Source organism: Babylonia areolata, chromosome 11, assembly GCF_041734735.1.
Source record: "Babylonia areolata isolate BAREFJ2019XMU chromosome 11, ASM4173473v1, whole genome shotgun sequence".
Classification (NCBI taxonomy): domain Eukaryota; kingdom Metazoa; phylum Mollusca; class Gastropoda; order Neogastropoda; family Buccinidae; genus Babylonia; species Babylonia areolata.
This window is the reverse complement of record NC_134886.1, coordinates 29,074,950-29,093,378: the sequence shown is the minus strand read 5'-3', so window position 1 is coordinate 29,093,378 and position 18,429 is coordinate 29,074,950. Positions and strand designations below refer to the sequence as shown.

The window sequence follows — 18,429 nt, the reverse complement described above, 5'->3', positions numbered from 1 at the left end:
AAACTGAAAATTTATACTAGTCACACAAAGAAGACTGTTGAACAAGCAGACTTTGCATCATAATTTGGATGAAACAAAAACAGAATTTGTTGGGTAGCATGAATTTGTGCACATACACATAATTATATGAAGTAATGACAAAAAAACAAAACAAAAAAAAACCCAACAAAAAACCCCAAACAAACAGAAAAAAACTATCCTCCTTTGAGACTGAGTTAAAAAACAATTTAACATGTCTACACACACATTCACATTTAAAGAACTGTGATGCCGTACTTACAAATAAAAGAACCATTCAATTTTACACAGAAAATCTCTTGCGAAGAAAAAGAAATGCAGTTAAGTGTCATTGACACAGTCATTTGATTAGATCACATGTACACATGATAGAAAATCTCTGCCCAGGCTTGTGAGATAATGATTGTGTGTGTGTGCATGTGTAAACATGTGTTTGTATTTGTGTGTATATGTGGTGTACCTGTATGTGAGATTGATACAAGGGTGGGAATGTGCATGCATATAAATGAGAACACAGATATTTATGAATACTTGGCTGTCAAAAAGGGCATCACAAAGACTTGTTTGCATCAATTTCAGACTGCAATATTCTCTCTCCAAAGAAACAGCTTCCTACAGTTTCATACACACACAAGGAAAGGACAGGCATAGGTGGAAAAAGAGAGGGGAGCAACAATTACAACAATGACACAACATGAAGAAATCCAGTATTTGTACATTGAATACTTTATTTTCTCTAACACAATTTAGCTCGATGCAACAAAGTTTAACATGCTTTCCTTTATCAAGAAATAGTCAACTCATACACCCCACACCAGATGAACATATCAAGGATGAAGAAGATACAGGTTAGCAAGCTGGATCAACACTCACTGTACCACAACTGTCACATTCACTCCCTTCCCATTTGCAGTCATTGCATTCAAAATCATGTCTGTGTTTGCTTTTACTTATTTACTGAGAATCTGATGAGTTGTTTCATGTATAATTTGACTGAATATGAGGAAATGCTGTCAACTACCAGCAAGAAAAATCTGCAATATATTGTTCAATATATAAAATGTGCACTGTCGATTAAGTAAAATCTCCCTGTATGCTAACGAGCATTTAAAGATTAGTAATGCTGTGTTTAAATTATTCCACCTGCATACACAAGCAGTCTTCTTTTTTAATTTTTTTTTCAGCCAATTTTGTAAAAATTTGTTTAGATGATGTGTGTCTACAACTCATTGATAAGGAAAACTTGTTTATATCTTGTGCATTCATGGAATCTCTTGTTGGCTGAGAAATATTAGATGAAGCAGACTTTACCTTCATCTTTTGCTTTATTAAATCATTTTTTTCCCAAAGTACCCTTTGCTGACATCCGTCAAACTTTTTCTCAACATCACATTCTAACATCCCAGCACCATCTAACATCTTTCCTTTGTCCTCTCACAGATATGCTGACAATTTCAGTAGCCTTTCTCCTCTCCCATTTATATTTCTTTCATCAGTCCATAACCCACACAGTTCCTCTAAGCCACCTGTACCATCCAGTCCAAGACTGCCTGCAGATCTCCTTCGGAGTTCTCGTCCTTGCCTCGAGCACTGCACTCCACAAAGTCCACGCGCAGTGGCTTGATGTCAGCGAAGGAGAAGTCCTTGTCTCTCTTGCCCAGGAAGGTGTTGTTGTTGCCTGAGCCGTCCGTGCTCTGAAGGGCCGCTGACTGGGTCACGCGCAGCGTGTTCCTGAAAGAAAAGATACCCCCCCCTTAACTTCGACAGTCCTATTGTTATCTGGCGTTCACTGAACCATCTTTCCTTTTGGGTTATACTGCTGGTCAGGCATCTGCCTAGCAGATGTGGTGTAGTATATATGGATTTGTCTGAACACACACCTCCCTGAGAAACTGAAACTTTCCTTTCCACATCCTCGCACATGTCCCCCCTCTCTCTCTCCCTCCCTCCACTTCCCACCTGTCTCTCTCCTGTACCAGCAAAGAAGGACCAGTTAACTGAAATGTCCACATCTGCCCAATGTTCCAACATAAGAGAGTGCATTCTTCACACACTGGTTTTTCATTTCAGAAAGATAGATCAGCAGCTATCTTTGTAGTGGTACTTCTGTGTTCAGAGAATGCAACTCCTGTATCTAACCATGTCAACAAGCTGGCTCATCTGTGTATCACTGTGCTTACCCTCATCACTTAGGTAGCTGTACTCCTTTTCAGGGGTGGGTTCATGCTGGTTATGCTTGTGTTTTCATTATATGTCCAGTACTGACAATGACTAACTTCCTGATGAGATCTAAATCTTTTCTTCATTTTTTCAACCTTCATGTATATCACATAAACAGGGTCACTGCACTAGTATGTCTGCACATACATTATTCTGGGAGATTGAACAGGTTCATGGTGCACTAGCAAGTTCAGACTCAAGGACCTCACAGTCCTACAACATGAAGTCCACAGCCTTAACCGTTACGTTATTGTACCAGTTCCTTACAGTGCGCATTCATAATCCTACTCTATATTTCTTTATCTTTCCTTGGCAGCAGATTTTGTTCTGGAAACTTCACTACACAAGTTAAAATTCCTGTCACTCTTGTTCACACACACACAAAAACACAGATCCTTCCGAACACTGCTGTCCTTTCCAAAACCTCCCTCCCTCCCTCCACACACACATACACACACACTAACTTACATCTCCTTTTCCAGCATCTTCTGGATCACCTTGGCTCCTTTACACAGAGTCAGATCCTGTTTGTTGCAGGCAATCAGCACAGGGGGCGTGTTCTGAGAAATCACACTGTCCGTCAACACTGTGTACAGGTACCTGGAAACAAAAAGCATCACTTACACAAGTTGCAGCACACACTGTCCGTCAACACTGTGTACAGGTACCTGGAAACAAAAAGCATCGCTTACACAACTTGCAGCACACACTGTCCATCAACACTGTGTACAGGTACCTGGAAACAAAAAGCATCACTTACACAACTTGCAGCACACACTGTCCGTCAACACTGTGTACAGGTACCTGGAGACAAAAAGCATCACTTACACATGTCGCATGTACAGGTACCTGGAAACAAAAAGCATCACTTACACACGTTGCAGCACACACTGTCCGTCAACACTGTGTACAGGTACCTGGAAACAAAAAGCATCACTTACACAACTTGCAGCACACGCTCAGGCACAGGCTTCAGAATTATCATAATTATACTAATATTGTGAATTTATATAGCACCTATTCTCTGAACAGGATTAAACACATGTCAAAAATCTGCTGAGTGCTGCTATTCTCTGAACAGGGTTAAACACATGTCAAACATCTGCTGAGTGCTGCTATTCTCTGAACAGGGTAAAACACATGTCAAAAGTCTGCTGAGTGCTGCTATTCTCTGAACAGGGTTAAACACATGTCAAAAGTCTGCTGAGTGCTGCTATTTTCTGAACAGGGTAAAACACATGTCAAAAGTCTGCTGAGTGCTGCTATTTTCTGAACAGGGTAAAACACATGTCAAAAGTCTGCTGAGTGCTGCTATTCTCTGAACAGGGTTAAACACATGTAAAAAGTCTGCTGAGTGCTGCTATACTCTGAACAGGGTTAAACACATGTCAAAAGTCTGCTGAGTGCTGCTATTCTCTGAACAGGGTAAAACACATGTCAAAAGTCTGCTGAGTGCTGCTATTCTCTGAACAGGGTAAAACACGTGTCAAACATCTGATGAGTGCTGCTATTCTCTGAATAGGGTTAAACACATGACAAAAATCTGCTGAGTGCTGCTATTCTCTTAACAGGGTTAAACACATGTCAAAAGTCTGCTGAGTGCTGCTATTCTCTGAACAGGGTTAAACACATGTCAAAAGTCTGCTGAGTGCTGCTATTGTCTGAACAGGGTGAAACACATGTCAAAAGTCTGCTGAGCGCTGCTATTCTCTGAACAGGGTTAAACACATGTCAAAAGTCTGCTGAGTGCTGCTATTCTCTGAACAGGGTTAAACACATGTCAAAAGTCTGCTGAGTGCTGCTATTCTCTGAACAGAGTTAAACACATGTCAAAAGTCTGCTGAGTGCTGCTATTCTCTGAACAGGGTTAAACACATGTCAAAAGTCTGCTGAGTGCTGCTATTCTCTGAACAGAGTTAAACACATGTCAAAAGTCTGCTGAGTGCTGCTATTCTCTGAACAGGGTTAAACACATGTCAAAAGTCTGCTGAGCGCTGCTATTCTCTGAACAGGGTAAAACACGTGTCAAAAATCTACCGAGTGATAAAGCTCTGTCTCAGACTTCAGAGAGGGTGACAGAAGCAGGAACCATAATCACAGAGCACAGAGGTCTCACCAATGCCCTGTATTCACAGGACACATTGTACCACTCACACCAGGGTGGGTTGCACATCATGTGGAAAGTTTCCACAAATGATGAGAGATTGGAAAACCATCATTCATGTACATTGGGAACCCAATTATTTATCCTAAAGCTGCCCACAATATTGACAGCAAATTGTCAGAGGAACAGAACATGGTTTACTATTCTCCCTATATAACTCCCTCCAACAAACATGTTTTTTTCTTAAAATAATATTTCCATGAAACATGTAATGGTTTCCCTTGACATGTTTCTTTACCTCAGTACTGTGAGTTAGCTCCCCTGACTTCCCCACAGACAACCCATTTGCTATTGTACTGCTTAATTATAACAGTAACCACCACTATACACACACACAAACACACAGAGCACATACTGAAGACATACACACAGAGCAAAAATACAAAGCACACACACACACACACACACACACACACACAAACATGTACACACACACACACACACACATACCCAGAGTACATATGCACACACATGCGCGCGCGTGCACACACACACACACACACACACACAGAGTAAACACACACACACACACACACACACACACACACACAGGTTTCAAAGCTGTAACAAAATGAGGCACTCACTCAGCCACCTCCTTGATCTCCTTGAGCACTGTGGCGCCGTCCACCACAAAGATGATGGCCCTGTCACACCACACACACCACAATCTTTGATTAGATTTGATATGGATACTTATATAGCGCCTATCCTCAATCGGAAACCAAGCTCTAAGTGCTTTACAAACTCGGCATCATTTGCACAACAGGCTGCCTACTTGAGATTCGAACCTGGGACCCTCAGATTGGAAGTCCAATGCTTTAACCTTTTGACTATTGCGCCCATCACCACTTCAGTCACCACACATCACCACAACATCTCTGTGTAGATCAACAGATGAGCTTCTCTCCCTCTCTCTAATACAACCCCAACCCCTACACATGCACATACACACTCACTGAAACATTTTCATGTTTTGAGGAAATGACATGATAATGATTTCATTAAAAATGAAAACAATGCCTCTTAATGAACAATTTTAGAATAAAATTACTAGTTTTTTTTTTATATATATATTATTTTGTCATAACTGTCACATAATTATGTCTGTTGGCAGTAAAATATTCTGAACCTGGTTTTAAAACATGCAATTCTGCATACCCTTACCATCATCAACAATTTATACAAAGGCATACACATACATAAAACATACCTACTGGTATATATATATATATATATATATATATATATTCACAAAGAAAGGAAGCAAAAATTACACAAAGAACATAAAAGTGTAAAAACATTTGCAAAACGTGTAAACATAAACTAACCTCAAACCAAGAGCTGAGTAGATCGAAAAAAAAAAAAAAAAGAGAGTAAAAGTAACAATTTGCAAAATGAATAACATCAAGCAACTATTCTTCTTCTTCTTCTTCTTCATGGGCTGTGACTCCCACGTTCACTCGTATACACAAGTGGGACAGTACGTGTATGATCATTTTTACCCCAGCCATTTAGGAACGCCATACTCGACCAAAGAGGTGAGAAGACACAGAAACTGTAACAGTAACAGGACTGCCATCCACCAAACATTCACCTGGCCAGTCCTTTGTTTGCGTCCAGCAGCTGGGTGCGAAGTCGCTCATGTCCAGGTACGTCTATCACATTCAGGCTTTTCTGAAAGGCACAATGCTTCAGTATATCATTCACATTTTCCACACATTTCTCACAACATAGTGGAACAGCATTATAATTATTTTAGTGTAAAAAGCATTGTAATCTTTTCGTTAATGAAATTACTCTCTCTAAATGAATCAGGGTATTATATACATTTATCAAGAATTGGCAGATGTTAACTTATACTTCAATACATGTACGAACTACACACGCCAAACTAAAAACAACTTAAAAAGGAACCTGTGTATACGCTTCAGCAGTATCTGGAGAGCTGCACAGAACTGACTGAAGGACTGAGTGCTAACTTTGTAACTGCATAAGGTGTGTGCATACATCACTACACAGGTGCGTGTGTGTAAAGTAAGAGGTCTTGTCTGTTTGGTTTTCATCCCATGAGCCAAGTATTTTTCTGGCTCCAATCCACTGGGAAATACAATCTTGCACATGCAGCTATGTGAATCAAATATAAAACATACAGCTACATGAATCATGCATAAAACATACAGCTGTGTAAATCAGACATAAAAGTAATACACAGCCGAGTGAGAACAGATATTAAAGTAACATATAGCCGTATGAATCAGATATAAAAGTAATACACAGCTGCGTGAATCAGACACATAAGTAACATACAGCTGTGTGAATCAGACATAAAAGTAACATACAGGTGTGTGAACCAGATATAAAAGTAACATACAGGTGTGTGAACCAGATATAAAAGTAACATACAGGTGTGTGAACCAGACATAAAAGTAACATACAGGTGTGTGAATCAGACATAAAAGTAACATACGACTGTGTCAACCAGATGAAAAAAAAAGTAACTTAACAGCTGTGTGAACCAGACATAAAAAATACTCATGAAACCCTACATCAGCACAGGGAGTATGACTGGTGAGAACTCACCCCCACTGCGGGCAAAGAGACCGTCCCTGTGTTGGTGGTGAGGGAGGTGAGTGTCTGTCTGTACTGCTTGTACACCAGCTGCAACCACATCCACACCAATACCAGTCACCAATGATGACAATATGCAGAGCTAGATAATCAAAACAGTTATCAAACAGTATGGAACACAATATGACATACACACATACATTGCTAAATCATGAACAGTCTGTAAAACAATAATGTATGCATAGCTACTTTACAGACAATCTATAACAAGTATAACACAAAAAGCTTGAGTAAAAGAAGAGATGCACTTCCAAGAGTAGCCCATTGCTTGACACAAAATGGAAAAAGAGTGAGGAAGACCAAGAGACATGGTGCGCAACCCCTGAAAAAGAACTGAAGGAGAATGAATACAGCTGGAGGAAGCTAGCTTAGACAGCGCAGAACAGGCAGCACTAGAGATCTCTGGCGGCAGCCTTACATGCCACAAGGCACAAAGAAAAAGCAAGGAAGATCAAAAGATGTTTGTGCACCAAGCGGGAACTAGAAGAAAAATCTGTTCTTAGAAAGTTGATGCACATGAGTTTGATTACTTCAGCACCAGTATCAGAGGTTAGACTGCCTCAGATGCCAAGAAGAAATCAGACTGTCAAAACAGCATGAAGAACAGGACAGCTAGGGAAACATTGTCAATAAAAATGGCTGAAAGAATTTTCAGTTGAAGAACATGTCTTATAATTATGTGCATCAAATTTCACACACTGCAAGGTAATGACTGTTTTCTCAACTATGACCCATGCTTCTTATGATACTGTGTGCCTCATGTACAATTAAAATCTGTCGAAATGCAGTGATGTGATGAACTAGAACCATATCGAGGTCGACCTTGGATTCCTGAAGTGTGATACGATGAAAATGAACGAAGCCTTCTAACAGAATTAAAACAGCTCACAAACAACACAACAGACACGGCATCTGTTTATTTCTCTGCCTGCCTGTCTGTCCCTCACTCCCTGCCTCCAACTCGCAGTCTGTTTTTTCTCTCTGCACCTTACAGGTGTCTGCTTCTCCAAAACATTATAGTCAAATATATTCTAATGTTTAAAACAAACAAACAAACAAAATTCAAGTATACTAATGCCTCATGTCACTTATTACTGTGTGGTGTACATCCCAGAGCGAGGACAGGATATATATATATATATATATATATATATATATATATATAGAGAGAGAGAGAGAGAGAGAGAGAGAGAGATGTAAAACAAAAGCATGCCAATCCCTCTCTATTATTTAGTAAAAATAGTATCAACTATTATCCTCAATGATAATCAATTCTGCCTTGTCTTTCTCTGTCTCAGTCAGTGCTCCCTCATACACCCCATCTCTGTGTGACCAGTTTATTTTTTTTCAAGCCCATTCTACCCATATTTTCAAGCAACTAAATGTTGTAGATTTACAAGACTTTTTCTCCGTTAATAAAATCTAATAAAATATGAAAAAAAAAAAAAAAATCATAACATGGGAAACAAGGCATGCATAAACATCATCCTGATATTTAAGTGATTAATTCAATACATAGAAATGGATACCAAAAATGTACTGCTAATCCAGGCCGAGTAAAACCAGTTTTTTTCAGTCTTGTCATAATTTCCAAACACAATTCTATCAAAAACCAAACAAACAAAAATCTGTAATTAAAAATCTTCAATATAATGATATCTGTAACTTGTATTTATAAACAAAATGACATAGCTGGCTGAAGGAACAGTACACTCACCCTGGAAAACATCAATGTCTTTCCCGAGTCGCATGTTCCCATCAATAGAATGCCTTGGCGATTGTTGCTTCTGCGACTCTTCAAGGCAAGTAGCACTGCACAATATCACACATTACATGAACATGAACGTAATTAAAAAAAAAAGTGTACATGATACACAAATATGAAACAGTCTCAGAGTTTCACTCATACACACACACACACACACATCCATTGTGATTATCAACTGATATAAACATCATCAGTAATATTACTAATAATGACACTAATAAACCACTCCTTTTACTGTCCAGCTCCCAGTATCAGTCTACATATCTCTCTCTCTGTGTGTGTGTGTGTGTGTGTGTGTAAAGTTCTGAAGAATCATTGAGATGATTTAGTCATGTTGATGGAAGAACAGCATGTCTATGTAGTAATGGTATGGTGTGTGTGTAAGTGTGTGTGTGTATATGTGTCTCAGAGAGAGAGAGAGAGAGAGAGAGAGAGAGAGAGAGAGAGAAAGAATGCCTGTGTGTATGTCTGTGTGTTGAATCAACACTTTCATCTGAAACATTCTGTCACGAACTAAAAACTTCCACAAACCCGATGTCTCAAGAGACAGTCACAATTTGGTATATCTTCAGGAATTACACGATCAGAACAAATACAGCTTGTCACATATCTCATTACCAATGGTAAGAAGACCAATCACAATGGCTACAATGATTCCAATGACTGTAGCATCTCCTTTCTTCAACCCAGTTGTGACATATGTCACGAAATCGTCTGCTTGAGCGCCTGCCATGCTTGCTAGATGAACAACTTCCGGCGCTGTCAAGGGAGGTCAATATAAAGTTCGCCGGTCCACGGCCTTTAGACAGTCTTCGGGATGTATTTGTCACTCGTGTGTGTGTGAATGGGCGGGGGCGTGATGAGGGTGTTGGAGGGGGGAAGGGGGTGGGGGTGAGGGTTATTGAAAAAAAAGACTAAAAAAGAAAAAGAAAAAAAAAGGTTAGAACATTGTGTGCAAGTGTATGCGTGTGAGTGCGTGCTGGATCTGAGGACGGACACAGCTGTACTTGGTAGTCAGTGGAAAACAAAAATCAGAAAACCCCTTATTCATTAAAAACAACAACAACAAAAAACACACACAAAAAAACACTTATTAAAGACATGACTACCAAATCATGAACAATGATATCACATTGCCACCAAAAGGATGTTTGTGTGTCTGTCTGTGTAGCTTCACTGATTTTTCTGTGTGCTCGCGTGTATACCACGGCAGACAACACCGAGTAGAATGTGTAGACTGATCTTAGATGTTGACACCGTCTATCATATTTTAATCAGTGTTTATTTCATCGGTCTATATATACTTTGGAAAGACTGAGGCGATCGCTTGTTTAGTCAGGTACAATTTCTCCGCCGCATTTATGCCAACCGGCGGCCATACCACGTTGAACTTGAAACACCGGTTTTCGTCCGATCACCGAAGTTAAGCAACGTCGGGCCCGGTAATTAGTACTTGGATGGGTGACCGCCTGGGAATACCGTGTGCTGTTGGCATCAAATTCCTTTTTTTACAGAAGTTTTTTTCTTCTCCGCTACCATCTTAATTTTCTCTATCTCTGTCCCCTCTGCTCTTTCTTTCCCTGGAGTTTTCTGGATTGCCACATTCATTCTTGTTTGAAGTGAGAATTTCTACACCCCATGTGTTGATCAGTTAATGTACGTTGCCATTTTTTTGACTGCAGAGTTTCTTTTCCTTTTTGCATTTTTCTTTCTGATTATTTTTTTCTGCCCCAAATGCCAAGTCAGTGGAAGAAGTGAAGTTGAAGTTGGCCTATCATAGATGTATTATCTCCTTTTCATGTGTCTACCCCTCAGTCACGGTGTTTCATTTCAAGAATGAAAAAAAAACCCCAAAACCACACAAAAAGCAAGAACAATAAATGTTATTCATTTTGAAAAGAGAGATTATGAAATTATGAGGGCAATACTCATCCGCTTAGTATTCGGTGGTCGGCCTTCTTAAATCCCGTGCATAGGTAACATGCTTACTATGTCACTGACTGAAAAAAACCCACAAAGTATAATGAAACGGTAAATCAGTGGAAATCCTCATCCACTCTCTTGCTCCTAACTGACTTTGATCTTTGCAGGATAAATACAGATAGATATATTGACCGCAAACTAGTTCCCCGCCCTGAAAGTGAAGAATAATGGGGGAGGAGATGGTGGCTGGAGGACAGCAGAACTGCAGGGGGAAAGACTGCTACAAAAGTACGATTATATCCTGTGAAGAGTTATGTCTCTTTGATTTGTTGGGCCACTCGAACCTTTGTTTCTTCTTTTTAAATTATCTTCGCTCTTCCTCTGTGGCCGTCATCCTGTTATTGTCATGTTTCCTGATTTCTCTATGACTCAAAAGAGTTAATGGGAATAAATAAACTGAAATTCTGACCTCGTGGTTTCTGGAATGTAAGGTCTCTTCGAGTATAGGATGATGTTTGTCTGTTTGTCTGTAAGTCTGACTAAATCAGTGTTAGTCTATCTTTTAGATTTTACTCTGGCGAGTAAGCGTGAGCGTGTGCACGGACACGAGTGGAAGCCGGGAGAAACGAAGATAACCTAAACTGTCAGTGTAGTGATCGGTGAAGAGTTTGACTACTTATGTTATATAATAAATCGTAATTTATTCATTTATACGCGTGTATGCTTTATTATCTCTAACTTTTGTCTGATTATCGCCAACGGCCATACCACGTTGAAAACACCGGTTCTCGTCCGATCACCGAAGTTAAGCAACGTCGGGCCCGGTTAGTACTTAGATGGGTGACCGCCTGGGAATACCGGGTGCTGCTGGCATTCCTTTTTTTTTCAGTTCAATTCAAAATACTTTATTATCTGCTTCAACCAAAAACAGAAAATTTTCTTTAGGCTCACTTGAAATAAAATGCCCGTCAGCAAAAAAACAACAACAAAAAACAAAAACAAAAACTGACACACCCTTCACTTATCACCATGCACACATCAATTATTATGTAAAAAGAAAAACATGTGGGTAAGATACTATTACATTCAGAATGTAACAACTGTGTATGTGTTGCCGAGTGTGTGCCCGTGCGTGCAGTGCATGCATCGTTTTGTGTGTGCGCACGCGCGTGTGTGCCTGCGCGCTGAGCGCTTGTGTACGTTTCAATCATTATAAAAAGAGAATATTCAGTAAGATAATAATAACATTTTTTTTTACAGTTTTATTCCTCCCAACATTTTTTTTCCTTTCTCGCACGGACTCTGCCATTTTCTCTTCAGTTTTCAAAATGTTCTCTCTCCGGATTCATTTTCATCTTCTTGTTTCAAGTCATTCATTTCTACACACCATAATTGTACAAGAATCAGTTTGCTGTTGTCATATCTAATGGTCAGTGGCGAAATCACGCAGTTGTACTAATCATGTATGGCGTGTTGTTCAGATCTGTGGGTGATTAACAATACGGGAGACTTTTTTTTTTTTTTTTCAAATGCTGAATTGTCTAATTTGTCGTGTGTGGAAACTGATGTTTGATGACGGATTTGCTTTGCCTTTATTGTGTGCATTATAACTTAAGCCTTTGGCCGTTCGTCGCCGAAATTTGTTTTGCGCGCCGTACGTCGTGGAATGATGTACAGTCACCCATTACTGAGTGTAACTGAAATGTTCTGCTCAAAACAAGTACTAGGCTGAACTTGATTAATGCGTGTTACGCGGGGGTCTGTATATGAAAAATTATAGTTTGCTGTGGAATGCAAGCTAGACAAATAACTCACATACAGTGTGTGTCGAGTCACTGCCCATGGTTTTTACAGTATGCAAGAATAATTCAGATAAAATGTTTGCTGTGACCCATGATTTCTGTGACGAGCTGTCTCAACACATCCCGTCAGTTACAGTCGCGAATAGAAAGCAACATGCTCGTGTCAAGTGATCCTCGCCGCGGAGCTTTTGATGCTCTGTGTCAACGCACTGATGTAATGAAGTCGAAATGATGTAGAGTTACCTCTAATTCTAACCTTGGATCCAGTAATCATTCTGTGTGTGTGTCTCTCTCTCTCTCTCTGTCTGTCTCTGTCTCTTTCTGTGTCTGTCTGTCTGTCTGTCTCTGTCTCTGTCTCTCTCCGCTCCCCGGCTCGCCGTCTGCGGGTCCTAACATATCCCACTCAGGCTTCACGTTGTTACGTATAGTTTAGGGGGAAGAGAGACTGAGAGGGAGGATCACTGCGTGGAAGGCCCATCAGAAGTGCATGTGAGGCTATCGAAAAGAAAACTCCCTCTGCCATTGTCACTGCCATGTTTTGCGAACTTTGTCGCTGAAAAAAGACTGATGAAAATCAACATCCTCACAAATGATCACACTAACATTCCTAAAGATCACACACACACACACACACACACGTCACACACACACACACACACACACACACACACACACACACACACACACACACACACACACACACACACACACACACACACAGAGTACACATGCAAATGCTTTGTTTTAGCGTTTGATTCGCATCAGTGTGACTGAGCACCCTTTCAGTTTTCTCCGCGCGCGCGCGCGCGCGCGTGTGTGTGTGTGTGTGTGTGTGTGCGTGCGTGCGTGCGTGCGTGTGTGTGTGTGTGTGTGTGTGTGTGTGTGTGTGTGAGTGAACCGATCAGGTTGGAGTTTCTCAAAATAATTTGTTGCCATCGGTTCATTTTCAGTGGGCAGTGTGCGTGCTGCACACGTAACGTCGGTTTATCATGTGACCAGACACTCAGTTTGACTTTCCAGTCAAACTTGGGAGAAAGGGCGCTGGCAGGAATCGAACCCCGACCCTCACGAACATCGTATTGGCATATAAGCGTTTTAACCATTCTGCAATTTTCAGTCGGTCTTCAGTGACAACCGAGTTGCAGTTGCATTGAAGGCTACTGCAGATGGTGTGTATGTACTACCTTAGTGGATATTTCAGACTCCTTTCGCATGAGTCAAAGCTGGTTCATGTCCTAGTCTTGATAAGGTGTTTGCATCGACGTTATTGATGCATGAAAACTGAAGTCGTCGGTGGAAAGGGTGGCCAGCCAGCGACGTACCTTAGAGGATTATTGTCTGTATTTTCAGTGAAGCACGATCTGTCCTCGAATGTGTCCGTCACAGCCCACATTAAGACAAGGAACTCCAGCTTATGGGCGGGATAATTTCGCTCAGCTTTGCCGAGGGATCTGCAAGCACAGGCGATCATCTTGGAGCCGTCCTCTTGCCCTTGATACAGCACAGCTCTGAGTTCTTTTTTGCTGGAAGCGGCTGTGCGATGATGATGGAATGGATACTCACACAGCGTCTTTCTTCGGTAGGAGACCAAGCTCTAAGCGCTTTACAAACTCGGAGTCATTTACACAACAGGCTGCTTACCTGGGTAGAGCCGACTGACGGCTGTTATTCGGGATCTCACCATGCGTTTCCTGTGTCATTCAATCAGGTTACAGTCACGCACACATAATTATGCACTCAGACATGTAACATTTTACGTGCATGACCCTTTTTTTTTATTTACCCCGCAATGTAGGCAGTCATACTCCGTTTTCGGGGGTGTGAATGCTGGGTATGTTCTTGTTTCCATAATTCACCGAACTCTGCCATGCATTACAGGATCTTCAACGTGCGTATCTGATCTTTTGCGTGCGTATGCACACGAACGGGTTTCAGGCACAAAAAGATCTGGACATATGTTGACCTGGGAGATCGGAAAAATCTCCACCCTTTCCCCACCAGGCGCCGATACAGATATTCGAACCCGGGACCCTCAGATTGAGTCCAACGCCACTCGGCTATTGCTTCGCCAGTGTAGAGCTCAAACGGCCTGATGAAGTCAGCATGCCCATTGACTGGCGGTGTTGTCAGCACTGTCTTCAGCTGTTCAAATGCCGCTTGTTCTTTCTCGCCCCAAGTCCATGACTTCTGGTTCTCTGTCTTCTTGTTTCCTCCCTGTTTGTTCTTCACTGGGATGGGCATCAGAGCTGAGAAAATAGCACGAACATATTCAGAATGGTGAAAGATGTAACATGTACAGATCTTTCTGTAACATCGATGAAGTAAAACCCTATCGTTTGTCTACTATGGACAAGCGCCAGAAATATATAACGACTAGGTTTCGATTCGGTATATCTGATTTAACTGTACATTATTATAGACACAGAGAATTTAATGAGAGCAATTTGATATGTCTATTGCGCAAAGAATCCGAGGAAGATGAGTTGCATTTTGTCTTGTGTTGTTCGGCTCTTAGTGATATCAGACAAAAGTTTATTCCTTCCAAATATCACCGAAATCCACGTGCCTTTAAATCTAGTTTGTTGACATCGTCCATAACAGAGAGTGTTGTTCGGAATTTGTCAGTTTTCTTGTAAGATGTATTTAAATTTTAAAGATAATGTGTTGTCTTGGTAATGTGATTTAAACATCAATTTCGTTTGACGCGACCTTTGATATGTATGTATAACATGAATAGTTGTTTTTTTTATGGCTGTGGTATGCTTGCATGTCTTCGTACACTTCATGGGGTGATATGGTGTAATAATGAATATGGTATTTGCATTCGCATCAGAGCTGTGAATGGTGACGCAATGCTGGCGAGATTCTGGACAAACGTGCTGCAATAGATGACAGTGAATCCCAGGAACTTGAACATGTCTTCCGGTGTCTTGGGGTTGGGCTAGTCTCTGATGAGGGCAGTCTTGTCGGGGTCAGGCGCACCTTCTAAGTGCAAGTTTTATTCCTGCATCCATCACGAATCTGCTGGAAGACTTGATGAAGATGTTCCGGGTGTTCTTCGTGTGTTCTTGAGAAAATGATGATGGTGTGAAGGTAAATGAACCGTGGCCAGCTCGGTTTATATCACAAACTGACATAAACTTACAGTTGGGCCAACAGCAAAGCGAGAGATGTATTATCAATGGTTTCTCCGCTGCATTTGGGAAGTCATCTTCAGCTTAGTCTTTTGTGAAGGACTATGATTCTCAAACTAGGGGGCAAAATTGTACTGGCTCTTAGTACTGCAGCCTTGGGGGCTAGATGGCCTTTGGGAACTATCCCAACGCTGACTGACCTAAACCCTCTTGGCCGAGAGAGTTGGGATGTAACTTGGGCAAGACTATAATCAAATTCTAGCCTAGATAGTCAGGACAGCAAATGCCTCCTTTGCTGTTCTGGTGAACATAGTCGGACACGAATGACTATCATACAGATGAGGCAAGTCTTCATACGTAAATATAGAATATAAAGATATGTGTTTGTTTACTTCACTGAGCGTTTATTTGCTCAAGGTTACTCTCCAGCGTTTCTCCCTGCTGATCCTGGTTACCTGATTTCCGCATTCCAAAAAAATTAATGGGGTGAAAGTGAGAAACATCATTATTCATTTTTCATAAAACATAATAGCGCGAACGTGTGCGTTCTTGATTTTGTACCCTAGGGTTAGGGGAGGGGGCGAGGAGGGGGGCGGTGGGTAGGAGGGTGTGGGGGGAGGCCAGTGGGGGGGGGGGGGGGGGGGGCAGGAGGGGGAGCGAGGGGTGAGAGGGGGAGGGGGAGTATTCTTGTAATTATGCTTGTCTTAATTCTCTGGAAAAATATTATTTCGATCGTTAGTTCGTTCGTTCGTTCAGTTCTCGCTGCTTCTGTCTGCCCAACATTCTCAACACCATTCCCTGAAAGCTCACTTGGACCAGCCAACACCCAGGCAGAGGAAAAACTGGCAGGAAGGCTATTTCCACAAGCACAACAAGCGACCAGAGTTCAATCCAATCAAAATTAAACCCTCCCACTTAACGCCTTCCCACCTCTTGATCACTCCCTTTGAACTGCCCACCACTGCCCTCGGCCACAGCCTCGCACCTTTTTATCTAAGGCGGAAACTATGGTGTGCCAGTCGCGTCAAAAAGAAAACACCAGGAAAGACCACCCTTTACTTAAGTCAAACAGAAACTACCGGCGGAATGTTCAGCTTGACAAGACTGTTTGTAGTGTTAGCCAACAAGGACGGCAGTACTTGTTCAGTACGCTCAGCTTATAACACATTGACATAAGCATACAGCTGGGCCAACAGCAAAGTGAGAGCTGTATGATCAGTGGTTTCTCCATTGCAATGGGAAGTCATTTATAGCTTAGTTTGTTGTTCTTTTTGTGAAGGACTATGGCTCTCAAACCAGGAGGCAAGATTACACTGGCTCTTAGTGCTATAGCCTTGGGGGCTAGATGGCCTTTGGGAACCATCCCAACGCAAACTGTCCTAAAACCCTCTTGGCAGAGAGAGTGGGGATGTAACGTGGGCAAGACACTCTCCACTATAATCAAATTCTAACCCAAATAGTCGGGACAGCAGTTGCCTCTGCTGCTGTTCTGATGGTCATAGTCTGACACGACTGACTATCATACATCATATATCATACTTGTTCAGAACATTGAAGCCGCTATGCTCTGTACTGAAAAAAAAGTGAATATACACTGACAAATTGTTAGCCACTGAAAACTCGAAAAAGTATGCTATGACCTGCATAAAAAAAAGGTCAAGACAATTTCCACCACAAAGACCACTTTTTATATGATACTCAGTCATGTCCGACTATGACCATCAGAACAGCAGAGGAGGCAACTGCTGTTCCGACTATTTGGGCTAGAATTTGATTATGGTGGAGAGTGTCTTGCCCAAATACATCCCCACTCTCTCAGCCAAGAGGGTTTTAGGACAGTCGGCGTTGGGATGGTTACCAAAGGCCAACTCGCCCACAAGGCTGCAGCACCAAGAGCCAGTGCAATTTTGCCTCCTAGTTTGAGAGTCATAGTCCTTCACAAAAGACTAAACTGTAGAGAAACCATTGATAATACAGCTCTCACTTTGCTGTTGGCCCAAATGTAAACTTATGTCAATCTGTGATATAAGCCGAGTGTTGGGCCTGAAGACCACTAACGCTTGATTAAAAACCGACTGAATGCAGTGCTTCTTGTTCTTATTTTGCACGCCTGGGTTGTAATGAGTGCTGGCCCAGAGGTAACGCGTCCGCCTAGGAAGTGAGAGAATCTGAGCGCGCTGGTTCGAATCACGGCTCAGCCGCCGATATTTTCTCTCCCTCCACTAGACCTTGAGTGGTGGTCTGGACGCTAGTCATTCGGATGAGACGTTAAACCAAGGTCCCGTGTGCAGCATGCACTTAGCGCACGTAAAAGAACTCACGGCAACAAAAGGGTTGCTCCTGGCAAAATTATGTAGAAAAATCCACTTCGGTAGGAAAAACAAATAAACTTGCACGCAGGAAAAAAAAGAAAAAAGAAAAAAGGGTGGTGCTGTAGTGTAGCGACGCGCTGTCCCTGAGGAGAGCAGCCCGAATTTCAAACAGAGAAATCTGTTGTGATAAAAAGAAATACAAATACAAATACAAACTCACATTCACATACAAATACAAACTCCCCACATTCACACATTTCTAATACTTGGTTTTCACATATTCCGCCACTTTGGCAGCTGAACGTCCTCAGGGGGATGGGTACCCATTGCCCAAAATGGCATACTTCTTCTTGTCACTTTCTTGTTCACCAAGCGCTTTGGGTAATGCTGCTGTTAGGCATCTCTGCCTGGCAGTTCTGGTGTAGCGTATATGGATTTGTTGGAACGCAGTGACGCCTCC

The 18,429-nt window shown here is 41.7% G+C and overlaps 1 protein-coding gene, 1 non-coding gene and 1 pseudogene across 2 annotated transcripts in view; 2 read left to right on the top strand and 1 right to left on the bottom strand.

Annotated features, from left to right (window-relative positions):
* Positions 1–9,550, bottom strand: part of LOC143287354 (signal recognition particle receptor subunit beta-like) — a 9,666-nt gene extending 116 nt beyond the window's left edge. Inside the window, exons 1-7 of the mRNA XM_076595316.1 lie at positions 9,417–9,550; positions 8,748–8,842; positions 6,983–7,060; positions 5,997–6,076; positions 4,987–5,046; positions 2,707–2,838; positions 1–1,749 (exon numbers count right to left, since the gene is read on the bottom strand). The exon at positions 1–1,749 is cut by the window's left edge and continues 116 nt beyond it. Of these exons, the coding sequence (XP_076451431.1) occupies positions 1,536–1,749; positions 2,707–2,838; positions 4,987–5,046; positions 5,997–6,076; positions 6,983–7,060; positions 8,748–8,842; positions 9,417–9,531 (774 nt within the window). The 5' untranslated portion in view covers positions 9,532–9,550 and the 3' untranslated portion in view covers positions 1–1,535. The remainder of the gene's footprint in view (positions 1,750–2,706; positions 2,839–4,986; positions 5,047–5,996; positions 6,077–6,982; positions 7,061–8,747; positions 8,843–9,416) is intronic.
* A 615-nt stretch (positions 9,551–10,165) lies between these two features.
* Positions 10,166–10,292, top strand: LOC143287799 (5S ribosomal RNA; annotated as a pseudogene).
* Positions 10,293–11,475: 1,183 nt separating this feature from the next.
* On the top strand, positions 11,476–11,594 carry LOC143287787 (5S ribosomal RNA). Its single transcript, XR_013056000.1, has one exon. It is a non-coding gene; the product is annotated as a 5S ribosomal RNA (ribosomal RNA).
* Positions 11,595–18,429: the final 6,835 nt, after the last annotated feature.